This window comes from Triplophysa rosa, linkage group LG8, assembly GCF_024868665.1.
Source record: "Triplophysa rosa linkage group LG8, Trosa_1v2, whole genome shotgun sequence".
Lineage (NCBI taxonomy): Eukaryota > Metazoa > Chordata > Actinopteri > Cypriniformes > Nemacheilidae > Triplophysa > Triplophysa rosa.
In genome coordinates, this window is record NC_079897.1 from 17265500 (window position 1) to 17281601 (window position 16102).

Sequence of the window (16102 nt, forward strand, 5' to 3'; positions counted from 1 at the left end):
AAAATGACACAAAATGATCAGAATTATGCACAATAGGATATTTTACGATATGATGTATAATTGTATTCGTTGAGCGGTCAAGACGCTACCTATTCTGCGCCAGCGCGTCACGTGGGCTTATCTCACATATGCGGTAGAGAGAGAAGTCTCTGAGAGAAGGAGAGCTTATTTTCCTTCACAATCGCCGGTAAAACACAGTAAACTTGAAGCGTGACTGCTGGCGAGTCACCCCGAAACTCATTACAAAGGCAGCGCAAACATTTTTATATGCCAATGTTAGTTTATCCGCTAACGTGAGCTGCTGCATAACGTGATATGCAACATAAAGACAAAAGAAAACAGCGCTGTACCGATTAGAGAAGTGAGTCGTACTGTAGTTTAAAAGATTGAATGACATGCTAAAAATCGAACCAAGTATGTGATTTGCATGATTGAAGAAATGTAATGCAGTTGATGTAATATGTCATTTTGAAAGATATTTCTCATTCATTACCGTCTCAAGCAAAGACAGCGCAGCTTCAAAGAGACACGAGCCAATAGCGCTTGAGCCAATAGCGCTTGAGCGCGAGCTCTGTCAGAGCGTTTCATTGGTTGAATGTACTGAATGAACACACCCTTCACTGAACGAACGAGTCAATTGAGTCAAAATGAGACAGAATGAACTGGTACATGTCGTTCATGGTCTAATATTCTCTGTGTTGTAAAGATGCATATCCAGTAGTTACTCAACTTTTCTGAAAAATAAAGGTAATGACCTGGTTTAATTTCATTCTAAGGTAAAGTAAATTATGTCAAAACAGTTAAATCTTTGTATGGAACATTTAATTACACCATTTAAATTAGTTAAACCAGACAGATTTTAGTAGACTAAATATAATGTAGATTTTGTCGACTAAAACTAAAATGATGGGGATGACTAAAATATGACTAAAACTAAAGTATTTTAGTCAAAAGACTATGATTAAACCTAAATCAAAATTTGCTGTCAAAATTGACACTCGGTGACAAACCTGCAGTACAGCAGGTTCAGTTAAGCCTTAAAATGTAAAAATTCTTTATTAAGTTGTATGTGCAACAAAAAAAGTTTCTGAAATTGTTAATATTTAGAAAATAAATGTTATTTGAATTTCAGTTTCATTTTTTAATTTTGTTCAAAATATCGAGATGTGTATCGTATCGTGAACCCAGCATCGAGACATGTACCGAATCGTGAGCTGAGGGGCTTTGAACCGCCTCGCAGAGATTTACTCTTCGTCTGATATTGATCATGTTTAAAGTCCCTGAAAGCTGAAAGACATATGACGGTTCACTATTTCAGAAGTGCTATAGTATTTCATGAACCATCTGTTAGTATGGAGACTGCACACTATTTTAGTTCAGCTGGTTGTAGCATTTCTTGGAAATGTAGTTAATAGTGTTTGCTAAGGTAAGTATCAATATTATATACACAACCTTCAATAAAATTACAGCCAGTTACAACGCTGTCAGTAACATAATGGTTCCACTGTTATTATTTCTCATATTGAGGGTTAGGGAACCATTCTAAACCTCTAATGTATTAGAACGTTTATATATATCTTTCTCTGCGCCGTTTGTGCTGTCAACGTAAATGATACCGCAAATCATCCAGATGATTGAGATGATGTTTGATTTATAATTCCAAAAACAATTTTTGAGGGATCCAAGCCATATCTAAGGGCTAGGATATCATATAGACCAGAGGCCATTTGAAATCACAGCTTTGCTTAAACATCTCTAACCTCCTGGTAAATAACAATTAGTTGGTTTACGGGCATTTTCTTTTGATGGTTTAGTAGCAGCTGTGCCTTTTCCTGTGGTTTACAGTGTGATCTTTGGCATTCGTACCTCCAACCATTAAAGCAGCTCTTGAGTCGGGGTTTGATCAGTAGCCAACCGAAAATCCCGTCAGGAACACTTTTGTACATGTGGGCAACTTAAACTCCCATTTGCAGTCTTGTGTTCAATATTTCTAATACCATGTAATTTCCAGTAATGTTTCCTGCATGCCTCCAGGCTCTTTGAATCGCCATTCAAGTCATATTGAAATATGTATTATTCTAAATAATGAAGATGTCATTTTGTTACGTTCAAGCTCCAGATGTAAATGCAATTTGTCAATGCACACTTACATAATTGTAGTCGTGGTTCCTCGGGGTATCGTTTTATTAAAACCAGGGTTTGATGTCAGTGTTGGCCTTCAGGTTTTTTTTTTCAATTTGAGAATTCCCTGTAAACAGGGACCTTTAAGAGTGATGCATAGGCGTGTCAGGATACCAGTATTACATATTTGCCCTTTACGCCAGGGTGTGTAGCTTTCCAGGCAACATTTAGTTGCATCATTCAAAAAGTGTCAGGCTTTGTTTCAACATCATTTATCCCACATTATTGTGTTTTCTTATTGATCTCGATAGCAGCTGTTCCGGTCCTGAAGGACAACTGTATTTACTGAAAAACAGCATAGTTGTAATTTAAAACAAAGGACAAAATGGATATTTGGTCTTTTATCAGGATAGTTGGAAAGTTCCAGGAGCAAAGGCTTTATCTGTTATTGGTGATTTATTAAATATCTTCTCACTGTCTCTACTTGTGCACTATTTCATATTAGCAACTGCATGCAGTTCGCACAAACAGAGGAAACTAATTAATTCTTTAATGCATCAGTATCACTTCTAGGCATCATGAGGATGCAAATATGTGATAGATTTTTCAGCATTTTAATTTGTCACGTACTGTGTGCTTGCACAGCTAAAAAACAAGACCTGTGGCCCTGAACATAAATTTTCACCAACTGCTACCTAAATTCAACTACTAAATAACTTTGACTAATGTCCTTGTAAGCCTAATGTGAGTTAATGTTCAAGTTATTTTGAAGACTAAGTTAACTAGCACATCATGTTAGGGCGTGTTAGTTAATGCATTAACTAATGTTAATAAAAACAACTTTATTGTAACTTGTTACCAGGCTTTTTTTGTCTGAACAAAATGTTGGTGTACCCACATGCACTGTCATTATTTTGTTGTGTAAGCATGGGGTCACAATATGGTTTTACTTCTAACATATCTGAGATCATAACCCTCTCAATAAAACACTGGGGCAGCCATGAGAGCCTGTTTCCGCCCGTGGTTTGGTTTGTCATCTCTATTGTATTATTTTGTGAGAGCCGGTCCCTCCCGAGGAGCCACATGGAGCGTGTAATTAAAACATATCAGTGGGATGGAGACAATAATGAGATAATGAGACAGGCAGATCTTCTGTAAATAAGCACCGTGATGTTTGGCTGCAGCATTGGAGTAGCTGATAAAAGTTGGGGGGGAAACAAATCTTTTTTCCTTAATAGTCTCAAGAGCACAATGAACCGCAGCTGTTTTAAATATAAAAATAAAACTGTTTGTTGTAAAACAATCTTGCTCCGGGATTTATAGGGTATTAACTGGGCAGAAATTGGATGCGCCTCCAGTAATGGCACAGATTTTTGGGAGGAATTGCTTATCAGACTTAAAGTAATGTACCAAACCACACCTCTGCCTCAATGATTGTGAGAGCTTACCTCACCCCTCTATCCTCTCTCTCTCTCTCTCTCTCTCTCTCTCTCTCTCTCTCTCTCTCTCTCTCTCTCTCTCTCTCTCTCTCTCTCTCGGCTCTCTCCCTCTCCGCTCTCTCCCTCTCTCTCTCTCGAATATAGGTGTATCAGGTTTATCACACCAAACACAGTCATGTGTGGATGAACTTGCAGGTTTCAGATCAGACTTCAATGATTGTTCAGATTTACAGGGTTCAGTCTGAAGGCTAGTTCACACTGCCCCAAATACCAAGAAATAGTTCATTCCACGTGTGCTTATCTCACATATGCGGTAGAGAGAGAAGCACAGGACACAATCTGTGTCTCAAAGTAGTTTACAAAGCGTCTTATTTTCCCTCACAGTCGCCGGTAAAACACAGTAAACTTGAAGCGTGACTGCTGGCGAGTCACCCCGAAACACATTACAAAGGCAGCGCAAACGTTTTTATATGCCAATGTTAGTTTATCCGCTAACGTGAGCTGCTGCATAACGTGATATGCAACATAAAGCCTAAAGAAAGCAGCGCTGTACCGATTAGAGAAGTGAGTCGTACTGTAGTTTAAAAGATTGAATGACATGCTAAAAATCGAACCAAGTATGTGATTTGAATGATTGAAGAAATGTAATGCAGTTGATGTAATATGTCATTTTGAAAGATATTTCTCATTCATTACCATCTCAAGCAAAGACAGCGCAGCTTCAAAGAGACACGAGCCAATAGCGCTTGAGCGCGAGCTCTGTCAGAGCGTTTCATTGGTTGAATGTACTGAATGAACACACCCTTCACTGAACGAACGAGTCAATTGAGTCAAAATGAGCCCGAATGAACTGGTACATGTCGTTCATGGTCTAATATTCTCTGTGTTGTAATGATGCATATCCAGTAGTTACTCAACTTTTCTGAAAAATAAAGGTAATGACCTGGTTTAATTTCATTCTAAGGTAAAGTAAATTATGTCAAAACAGTTAAATCTTTGTATGGAACATTTAATTACACCATTTAAATTAGTTAAACCATTTTAGTAGACTAAATATAATGTAGATTTTGTCGACTAAAACTAAAATGATGGGGATGACTAAAATATGACTAAAACTAAATTGCATTTTAGTCATTTTAGACTATGACTAATTAATTGGAATTGCTTATCGGACTTAAAGTAATGTACCAAACCACACCTCTGCCTCAATGATTGTGAGAGCTTACCTCACCCCTCTCTCCTCCCTCTCTCTCTCTCTCTCTCTCTCTCTCTCTCTCTCTCTCTCTCTCTCTCTCTCTCTGTCTCTCTCTCTCTCTCTCTCTCTCTCTCTCTCTCTCTCTCTCTCTCTCTCTCTCTCTCTCTCTCTCTCTCTCTCTCTCTCTCTCTCTCTCTCTCTCTCTCTCTCTCTCTCTCTCTCTCTCTCTCTCTCTCTCTCTCTCTCTCTCTCTCTCTCTCTCTCTCTCTCTCTCTCTCTCTCTCTCTCTCTCTCTCTCTCTCTCTCTCTCTCTCTCTCTCTCTCTCTCTCTCTCTCTCTCTCTCTGTCTCTCTGCCTCCTCTCTCTACTCTCTCTCTCTCCTCTCTCTCTCTCTCTCTCTCTCTCTCTCCCTCTCTCTCTCTCTCTCTCTCTCTCTCTCTCTCTCTCTCTCTCTCTCTCACGCTCTCTCCCTCTCTCCTCCCTCTCTCACTCTCTCTCGCTTGCTCTCTCTCTCTCTCTCTCTCTCTCTCGCTTGCTCTCTCTCGCTCTCTCTCTCTCTCTCTCTCTCTCTCTCTCTCTCTCGAATATAGGTGTATCAGGTTTATCACACCAAACACAGTCATATGTAGATGAACTTGCAGGTTTGAGATCAGACTTCAATGATTGTTCAGAATTACAGGGTTCAGTCTGAAGGCTAGTTCACACTGCCCCAAATACCAAGAAACCCAGCAGTGGGTTTTTTGACTCTTTGTGTTTTATTTGTTGATGTTTGTTAGGACACTGAGAACCTGGTGGCTTGGTTTCCAAACAAACTAAACTGATTAGCCAACATAATAACATTTGATATGTTGCTGTGTGTTTGAGCAGCATTCAAGTTTTTCCTCAAATTGTTCCAAACCTGTATAAATTTTTTGTTCTGTTAAACACAAGAAAAGATATTTGGAAAAATGTTAGCAACTGAGATTTCTGGGGTAGTCAAAAGTTTCTCGGAACTGTTTGTTTTACTAAATTCTTCAAAATATCTCCTTTTGTGTTTAACAGAACAAAAAATATGCAATATTTTTTTCTACTATGGTAGTCAATGGTGCTTTTTCATGTTGTAATATAGTTTTTAAATGGTTTACTGATTTTTCGCTGTATTAATATTCCTCAAACATTCTGGTTTAACCAGTAAATTCAGCCTGAACTTTGTGTAGACATTTTACGCTGTAGATGATGCTATTTGTTATTGCTTGTCTTTATTAGAGATTATGTCTGAGAATGCCTTATGTTGACACAATGTAGAGATCAATGGGTTGTTCATAATTTATTGCATACTCTAAATTGGTCTTTTCTTGTATATATATCGGTCTTTGAAAACAGAAAAGCGGTTCTGATTCAGCATTTATTTTACACCGAACCTAAAACTCATTCCCTTGAAATGGAGCAGCTTTAATGGAAAACTTTGCTCTCAGCATGTAGGCCTCAAGTCTATAGAGTTCAGTCAACAGTGAGACTTGTTCTGAATGTAATGACTGTTTCCATTACTGTTGTACTCTCAGAAATGATTGAACTTTTACAGGAAGAGGCATAATAACAGCTAGTTTACATTAAAAACGACTTGAACTGACTTTATGCAGCTGCAGTGCATTAACACGTTAACATTGCATTGATTAGAGTTTCTAATTGATTATTGATCCCAGCTGATCTCAGACCTGCTCAAGTGTTTGTGTCAATAAGCTCACTACAGGTAATGGAGTACCTGACCTGTTTAAATTATGCTTTAGCATCCATATTGGGTAAAAATACTTGCAAACATGCTGTACCTGCATTATCTAAAATACCAACAGATGACATTTACACTGTACTGTATTTATGAACTCTCTTGTTTGAATCGCAATGTACAGATTTGTTGAATTGTTGGTCGTTTCACCACCGCGCAACACAAATATACTTCATCGGATATGCACTTAACACCGATGTGAGACTAATAATCCAGAGATCTTGATTTTCCTCAGAAGAGTGTTTGCCATTTATTATTTAATTATGTGCCAAGAAAGAGCAATCCCCTCTCGAAATGCCTGAAATGTTTGATCACTCTCAGACAGAAGATAATCTCATTTTTGTAGGTTGAATTTCAATCACTTGAACACATTTGCTGCACTTGTAGGACTTGATAGATCCGCATGCACTATATCCGTGTTCGTCTGAACTGGGTGCATTTAATAAATGAACCGTTTTCATCTAAATTTCCTTTAAGCACTTGAAAAGACATGAAAGTGGCGGGTAATCATGTTAACATGCTAACTTTATGAACTCGCTGGCAGACAGTACATGGTGCTTTTAATAATAAGATAACTGGAATTTATAAAACATACATTTACAGACGTTTATGTTTGCGATGCAATTCAGACTGGTGAACATGGCTGTTAAACATGTCCAGAGTCAGTTTTTGAGATGATTACAAGGTGACACCGTTGTCATTGTGATAGATGTATCTGTGAGTGAGACCCCTTATGTGGGTCAGTGTCATTATTCTGCAGGCCCCTGGGCTCATGACCCCTCCTTCCCTCTTTTGTCTTTCTGTGACTTGACAGCAGCAGAGCAAAACATTTTAACCTTGAGATGGAATTGTTTTTGTACCTAGAATTTTATTTAAAGTATTCAGTTTTTGATAGTAATTGAACCCACGTAAGAACCCACAGTGACACAGGTGTCAAACACTGGTGATGTTGTGGAAAAGTCCTTTTAAAGAGTTGCTCCTAAGTGACATCTATTGAACATCTGGGTTAGGCCATGTGACATTTTGTGAGTTGAGTTGAGTTCTGTGCTGCTGTGAGTAACAACATTTTGCAAAATTGTGGGCTGCCTGGCTGGCACATGTTGCAGGGTCAACATTTTTCTTTTGTACTTTTTTGTATGTTTTTGTACTAAAACATTTGTAATGTTTTAATAACATGTTTTCTATTACATTTAAAAAAAAAATACATTATAAACTAACCACATTAGTTAAACTAACCACAATCTGGCAAAACAAGATAAGAAAATATTCTGGTGACATGTCACATCGGGCTGTAAACCTTAAAACCATAGGCGTTGTATTTAAAAAATAATTTCAGGGATGTGTTCTGCGGTCCGTTTGGTGTGTTTTTTATCCCCCATTATAAACCCCCCTTTTTCCCTTTAGGGTTCTTACAGGTTAATACAATAATTGAAATAATACCATAGTTAATAAAGTTACTCGAGTGAATGAAACGGGGCCTAGTTTACCGTGTCAATTTCAGTATTCAGTACAGTCTCTCTGTTGACATTTGTAAATTACAGTCATCAAGTGAATACAGTATTTTGATCTTTTATGTGATGTGCAATAAGCACAAAGCAATCTTTGGGGATAATGTGTTTATATTGCATTTTAATGAAAAGTTAGAACCACTAGAGATTAAACACTAGTTGCAGTGATGAATTCTCTTTCCTTCAGGTTAGTAACACATCCCACACAGACTCATTTTGTATTCCCAGAACTATTAGTGATCATTTATTGAAATGCAATTACACTTAATCACATGGTAATAGGTTCCTGTTTTATCTTATTTGTCATTCTAACTACAAATATGGCCACTTATGAACTTCTAAACTCCAAGTCACTTATAATCAGTTTTGATTGTGATTCACATTTTTGTCCTTTGTGTCTTCACAGGCCAGAAGACTTCAGGATGAAATGAACGTCATTGTGCAGTTTTCGGGAATCTTGCATCTCAGTCTGTTCAAGTGTTGGAAATGTTTCTTTTGTATTAATGTCTGTGTAAAATAAATTATGTCAAGGTGTAAAAATAAACAGTCCATTTGTCAACTGTAAAAAAGTATTCATATTTATTGCCTCTTTTAACAGGCTGATTGGCTTTCTTTCATTACAATTCAAACTGTTATTGTCTTTGTGTTGAGCATTATAATACAGTATCCAAGTGCAAATCAATTGTTGGGATTATGAAAAATTGACACTCTTGTCATGGTGATGACTGTCAATTTTTGGTTAAGTTTAATACGTGAGATACAAACACAGGATCTTCCTAATAGAGATGTGAAATGCTGATAATGTGTCTTAATGTAATTCAAAACCATACAGAGGCAGTTAAACAGCAGCTCTATTCATATAGTCATGACTCTGTAGAGTTCAGATTCTTTGCTTGTCCCACAGATGCAAACGCCCTTGTTAGTCACTGCTGTATTTTGTGTAGCTGACGCTCATTTTGGGGTCCAATGCAAGTTATTTTTTCAAAAATGAATTCACAAAGAATAATTATAGTGGATATTCTATTATCTAAGTTCATATTACCCAATAATGGTCACATTTAAATATACATCATTCTTTTATTAGCCAATTAGCATGCAGGGCAAAACAGTCCAGACAAGACATCATCTTGAGTCATAGTCGCAGTACAGTTTTATTGGTTACAAAAACAAATAATAAAGTAAAAATAAATTACTTTGTAGCTTCAAAGGTCTGGCGATGAGTTTTCACTGGTACCCGTTCCACGTGCGGTTAAATTCATTGTGAAAGGCCAGTAGACCACAGGCCTAACTATTCAGATGTCATTCACAGTGAACAGGCCCACAGGACACGGACTCCACGCGGAGCTGCTCTTTAAAAAAACCCGGTTGGAGAGCTTTTACGGCATTGTCCAATAGGTTGCATGACTTACAAGACCATATGCGCAGGAAGTTCACATTAATGTGTGATATAGAATTACGATCCAGACAGATGTGACATTACACAGAGTGTTCCCTTAAAGTACCAGTGAAAAATGAAGACATTACATTTGGTTAATGGGATTAAGAATTCAGCTTCATAAATAGTTGCTAGTGACAAGAACATCAAAAGCATCAACGGAGGTATTTTCTTCACTAAATAACTTAAGCAGCCGCTTCCAGATAACTGCAAAATGCTGTAAACATTTGTAAAGTTTTGTAGATCACTGATTTGCACTTGAAGGAACAGTTCACCCAAAAATGAAAAAAGTCAAATGTCATCATTTACTGCCTTGTTTTATTTTAAAACCCTACCAGTTTCTTTCTGTAGCAGAGAAATATCCTACTTTATTCATGAGCTCTTGTGACTGCTGGAGAGGAAAGCTAGAATGTCAAGACTTTTAGTGAATAACATTACATTTCTTTCGGTTCCTTTTAAGAAGTCGTATGGCTTGAAGAAGACTTTGAATATATTGCATGTGTCATACTGAACATTTTTTTGTAATTTCTCCCTATTCTCCATAGTTTTTATTTTCGGGTGAACTGACCATTTAAAAACAAAAACAATTACACAAACTGTACAGAAGACTCTCCCCATTTACAAAATTTATGGACTACACATAACTGAAAAACCTTCAGGTACTTGCTTCTTATCACGTTGGCCACATGCAACCTCATGAAAGACAGAAAAGTCGCTGGATGAATTTCGGCACAGTTTCATTTTCTAATCGTCTCCCCTCGCCTAATAAGGATGCATATAGCAGGCACTTTTCGGAGTTCCCTCAGTCCTATGCTGCAGGATAATTAGATGAAAAGTGTTTGTATGTGGAGGATGGGTTTGCTGGAGCTATTCGGCCTTAACCCGGACTGCCGTCTCATCTGCGCTCTCCTCTTCGGTCGTGCTGCGGGAGAAACGACGTGTGCCAGGTGACCTCATCCCCACGGTGTCAACGGGGTGGGCGGGGCCAGGGTAGCTGGGTTGGTAGTACTGAGGAGGGTATCCGCGAGGGTAGCCACCATAAGGGTCCTCCTCATCCTCCTCGTCGTCGTTGTAGTTCATGGCGGGGCCGTGGTTTTGGTAGGGGCTGGAGGGTAACTGTTGTACTATGGGAACATGGGGGAATTAGATCGGTTGTCACGGTCGTCGTCTTTTCGGTCACCACCACCAAGAGAGCAGGCGTTAGCAAGGCAAGGAAGCAGCGAAGAGAGAAATACAGAAAGAGGAGGAAATGAGCAGCTGAATCATGGGAATGTAAATTGGGATTAAGGCTGTCAAACAATGAATCCCGATTGAACGCATCCAGAATAAAAATTTGTGTTTACATCATATATGTCTGCGTACTGTGCATAATAATTTTGTATTTTTAAACACATGCACATAAATGCGTATATTTAAGAAAAATATAAAAATTAATGTTTATATATGATTTTAATTATTGGTAAATATAAATAAATACATGTAAATATTTCCTAAATATGTATACACGCATGTGTATGTTTTTGTGTTTATAAATACAAAATTAATATGCACAGTACACATATATTATGTAAACAAACGTTAATTCTGGTTGCGATTAATAGTTTAACAGCCCTAGTTGGTACTGTGATTAGCTTAGTTTACATGACCAGTTAACTCTTTCCCCACCAACATTTTTAATAAAGTAGCTAAAATATTTTCTTCTGTGAATATATGAATATTCAATATATTAAGTCAGAGAACAGTGCCTCTATACTTTCTTTCTTTCTTTCTTTCCGAATGTGGGTACATTCTAAACAAAAATGCTAAATCCAGATTGGATTTAGAATGATGATCAAAACAATTTTTGGATCTGTTAATGCAGATGTATTGCAGCACCCCTTCTGTATAACAGCGAAAATATGGAAAGCTGGAAAAACTCCTCAAGCCTTGTCATAAATTATGAAAAAATCACAAAAAAAAGAAAAATCGCAGGAACCATTGTGTCATAAATGATGAAAACTATAATCAATGTTGAGGAAAGAGTTAAGGGGTCATGGTTTGGCTGGTTAGCAGGACGGTTAGCCCCTCCTGGTAGACATTCTGTCTCATTTTTTTTTTACACCGAGGACTTTCAATGTAACAACATATTCTGATGGAATGAAATTCAAGCCAGCAAAATATAAAGAGCTAATATTTCATTATATTAAGAAATGTTTTACTAGTGACTGAATTTTTCTGAAGGGCGCTTGCGAGTATAAAATACAGTATTAGTAAGTATTTACTATGTAGATGCTGTGCAGCAATGCAAAATAAAGGAAAGCAAAATACATTTGAATGGAAGTGAATTAAAATGGGCTTATATCTTTCCTATCTATGTCCTTGAGCATAACAGCAAAGAATCGCCAATGAAGAATTAGCCCAATCAGCTTTATCCCAAAGTGATGATAGATTTCAGGGGTGGTCCTGCTCCAGTCAAGCAACTGCCATTGAGATCACTGAGACTTAGAAAATGATCGCTTCCTGCACAACTGTACTGTTTTAGACAGTTACACAAAAGCAATCAAGAGTTACGAAACAAAAGACAACAGTAATGTCAGAAAAGGTTGAAAGATGTTAATAAATTGCTTGGAGTTTGTCAAGTGAAGCAGATTCAAACTAAAGCATGATGCTCAGCGGGGTTAAAATGCTTGAGCTTTGTAATGGTGGTGATATTTTGAGGGTTTGGGAACCAGGTTGAGGGTAAGAAGGGATTTTACAGTTGTGGAGTTTGTAGAAAAGATCTTCCCCTAGATACAGTCTTTGGTTTGGGCCCGTGGCTGGAGAGTGGGATGTAGAACTGAGAGATGAGAGAGGAAGAGCAGTAGGGTCTCAGAGAATGTTTCTCAGTAGTCATTCTCATACTGCTCTAAACCTTCATGCAGTGTGAGAAGAGTGGAGGAAAGCCCGGGGAAAAGAGGAGAGAGACACTGGTCAGTATCACCTATATGATGCTATGAACAAAACCTGGCCTGTCAGGATTGCTCTTAGTCTTTATGTTGACGGAAGCAAAATCAAGGATTCTCAATATGGCATTAAAACTTGGTCGATACGCATGAAACTTACATCACGCCATTAGAAATGAAATATCATCTGGGTCTGAATAAGAATGATTTGAAATAATATTAAGCTGTGTCGCAAGATTTTATGCTGACGTAAAAGCTTAAAGCTATAACCTTTAGAGATCTTAAGAAGTGTTGATGCAGTATTTCATAAATCTATTGAGAAGGATATTACTCTTCATCTAACAGAAACCCCAGACAACATTAGGCTTCGTTTTTGACAATGCAAAACTGCAATAATCTCCGAGGCGTTCTCTAGAAAGCCTTAGTAGCACTTGATAAATCAATTATTTACAGCGATGTCAATTTCTATCCAGTCTGACAAAGAGACTTTCTCGTATTAAAATGCTCTGCTGAGAATACACGTGTAAATCTTTGATAGCATTTACACTCCATGAGAAATTTATTAACAGTCCAATTGTTTGGGAAGGGCATTTTATAGGAAATCTCTAAGGGCAGACCACAAGTGTGTTTATAACGCAGCCCTTTAATAGAAGTTATAAAAATACAAGCTCTACGTGTGAAATATTTCAAAAAGACCCAATAACGGTATGGAAGAAGATGCAGAAGGTTCTCTCCGCAGTTTGCTGTCATGCAATTACCATCAGTGCCACTGATAATCTACTTTTAGAGTTTCATTATCCACGGTGACCTCACGGTTCAAGTTTGAAAGAAATTGAGAAACCTCGACAGCTTCAGGATCTATACAGGATTACCTCCAACATTGTACCCGAGGCAGGAGTTCTGGTCGCAGTACCCGGGCGGTCCAGCGGGACCAGGGTTACCGGGTGTACCTGGACGTCCCGGGGTACCCTGAATTCCAGGTCTTCCTGGAGAACCCTGACTGCCTGTCCGACCTTCTCCTGGAGGCCCTGATGGGATAACATATTGGATTTTAGTGAGACTCAGCCCGTGCTCCACACCCTTGTCTGCCCGGCTTTTTTACATTCAGCAGTCAAAACCAGTTTTCAATATAAAACCAAAATCTCTTCTTCCTCTGACAGAAGTTGAAGCCCCGTCCACATCCTTCCCCAGATGTCATTTGCTGTTAGAGCTCCGCTGCGTTCACGAATCTCATTTGTAAAGAGTATTGATCAAAGCGCAATTAACAGCAAGCAGACGCTGACATTTTTCAAAGTCTACTCAACAGCCGTACTGCTAAAATCGATAGGAAAACATTTCCCTCTGACCCAAATATTGTTTCAATATCTGCTTGATATTCTAGACAGGAATCAAAGGAACCAAAAACAGACCGAGACGTGTGCGGAGGTTATTAAAAGTTTGCGGGCTTGTATTTTCTTTGTCACGAGACGTTTAATAACGGAAATTACCGTAGTCTATGTGCAATATGAAAGTACTGAGCTCTTGTTTTTTTTCCAATTTGGATGGAAATGTATTTTTTACTACTGTTGCTCAGCTTGCTCGAGGACAAAGAAGCCATTATTACTGACTTAACTAAACAATTCAACAAAGCAATCTTAGTACTCTTGACCCTCCCTTTGAAGGGGACGAGGAAAAACACAATATATGACACCGTATGCTTTCACTAATAATGACTTACTTTCTTTAATCACACTTGATAAGGATCACAGTTCACCGGGAAAGTCAATAGCTCGAGTATAAAATGTTACCTGGAGGTCCTGGGGGACCACGGGGACCCTGTGTCCCCACCCCCGGGCTGCCTTTCTCTCCCTTGTCTCCTGGGAGACCTGAACAAAGACAGAAAGATCTGTTAGAACAGGAAAACCCTGAAACCCCGTTGGCCTCTGCCGGGAGACTATGAGGAAAGAGATATAACACTTGGCCAGTGCTGAACACATTTATTCTGACAGATCTCATATGGATATTTGAGAGAGAGAGGGAAAACTTCAGAGAGAAAGTAGTGAGAATTCCTGTTTCAACTCCCAGTCTCTGTGAGAAAGAAAATCTTGAGGGTCACAGATTATCCGATGACCATTGCAAACATTATGTAATAGATGCTCAGCTCCTAACTCATGATAAAGACTGGTTGCTCCTGGCAAGAGGATCATGTATATGCAAATATATCCAAAACAAGCCCACAAATGCTATATACAGTGGATGTTATATAAAATATTATTAAGATAAGACGCCCAAAGCAAAACACATCCAGAGAGACAAGACTGTCTTACACAAAATTCAGGCCAAAGAAAGTTTGTGGTACTTGCTTCTGAGGTTATTGGTAAAAATTCAACCCTAACAAACTAGCAGGACTCAATCATGTGCAGTGTTTTTCTGGTGTCTTTGAAGTAGCTGATCTTGGCTATTTAATGTGAAGATTCAGTATTTCAGTTTATAATACATGGTACGGTTCAATCACTGGGTTACTAACAAAGCCAGCAAATAGTGAAGCCACAACTCGTATTGTAAAATCAGATGTAGATGCTATACTAAACATAAATAAATATCTATATATTTAGCTAAATATTATTAACTGCGCTGTTCGTTTTGTCTATTTATGTAATGCATGTCACCTCATGGACCATTTTCCACAATCTAACCTCCAAATGTATGTTTGTAGCATGGTAAACAGCACCTAAAGCTGTTCTAAGTGATTTCTAATACAGACAAGGTTTACCTCTCTCTCCTGGCCGGCCGTTTTGCCCACTGGTTCCAGGAAAACCTGGTCTTCCAGTAGGACCCTGCTCTCCCTGCTGCCCCTGAGATCCCGGTCGACCAGGCTCACCTGGAGGACCCTGTACTGTCCGCACTGAAACAGACTGACTGGGAATCTGATTCAGGATCGAGTTGTAACGAGACAAGTGACCTGAAAAAAAGGAAAAATAAATTAGGCGTGAAAGAACAAGGTCAGCAGGACTGTCGGACAATAAAGAACGGCATTAAATCAACAACTTTTTTTTACAATATTTGATGTTTTATATACATCCAGCCACGGAAAAAATGAAGAGACCGTTCCATATTTGTTTTTAATCAGCATTTCTAGATGTATTGTGGCCATTCCGGTCCAGTGTCTGTTGAATTTCATCAAACTCAAACCTCAGGAGTGACATAAAGTCATCCAACAGCAATGTGAAAGACTGACATGACAAGACACATGAAAACTGACCACAATACAAGTTATCGCATATTGTTTTTTTACTTTTCATAAATACATGCACAAGTATTATTGTTGTTTTGCTTCAAAGTGAACAGGAACTTGTTATCTTTGCAGTATTTGAGGTCTGAAAAAATACAGAGCACCTGTTTCTCCAGTTTTCATTTTCTGCAAATATAACGCAAATAGAAACATTCTTTTTATATGAGATTTGGGTAAAATATTGCTAGTACTTCACAGATTGAAACAAAAATGATCATTTTACCTAAACACATACCTATAATAGTCCATTTTAAAATGAGAAAAACTGATTTTGAAATGGTCTCTTAATTCTTTTCCACGTCTGTGTCTACGAGTTCAAGTTAGCACACACAAACAAAAAACTCACTCTGAATTAGCTGCTCACAAACTTGTCGTGCTATGGCGCGCACAGCCGCCTGAGACTGTATATCACCCTTCAGAAACAAACAAAACACAATTACAATGCTGAGT

The 16102-nt window shown here is 38.3% G+C and overlaps 2 protein-coding genes across 5 annotated transcripts in view; one reads left to right on the plus strand and one right to left on the minus strand.

Moving 5' to 3' along the window:
* Positions 1–8584, plus strand: part of mrpl13 (mitochondrial ribosomal protein L13) — a 32207-nt gene extending 23623 nt beyond the window's left edge. Inside the window, exon 8 of the mRNA XM_057339998.1 lies at positions 8432–8584. Within this exon, the coding sequence (XP_057195981.1) occupies positions 8432–8456 (25 nt within the window). The 3' untranslated portion in view covers positions 8457–8584. The remainder of the gene's footprint in view (positions 1–8431) is intronic.
* A 16-nt stretch (positions 8585–8600) lies between these two features.
* col14a1a (collagen, type XIV, alpha 1a) overlaps positions 8601–16102 on the minus strand; it is a 95617-nt gene continuing 88115 nt past the window's right edge. For 3 of the 4 annotated variants that reach the window (XM_057339978.1, XM_057339980.1, XM_057339977.1), the window contains 5 exons: positions 15999–16065; positions 15134–15322; positions 14169–14246; positions 13254–13409; positions 8603–10628 (listed from right to left, as the gene is read on the minus strand). In XM_057339978.1, coding sequence (XP_057195961.1) covers positions 10585–10628; positions 13254–13409; positions 14169–14246; positions 15134–15322; positions 15999–16065 — 534 coding nt within the window. In that variant the 3' untranslated portion in view covers positions 8603–10584. Of the gene's footprint in view, positions 12351–13253; positions 13410–14168; positions 14247–15133; positions 15323–15998; positions 16066–16102 lie in introns of all 4 variants that reach the window. The other variant, XM_057339979.1, reaches the window with a different exon arrangement.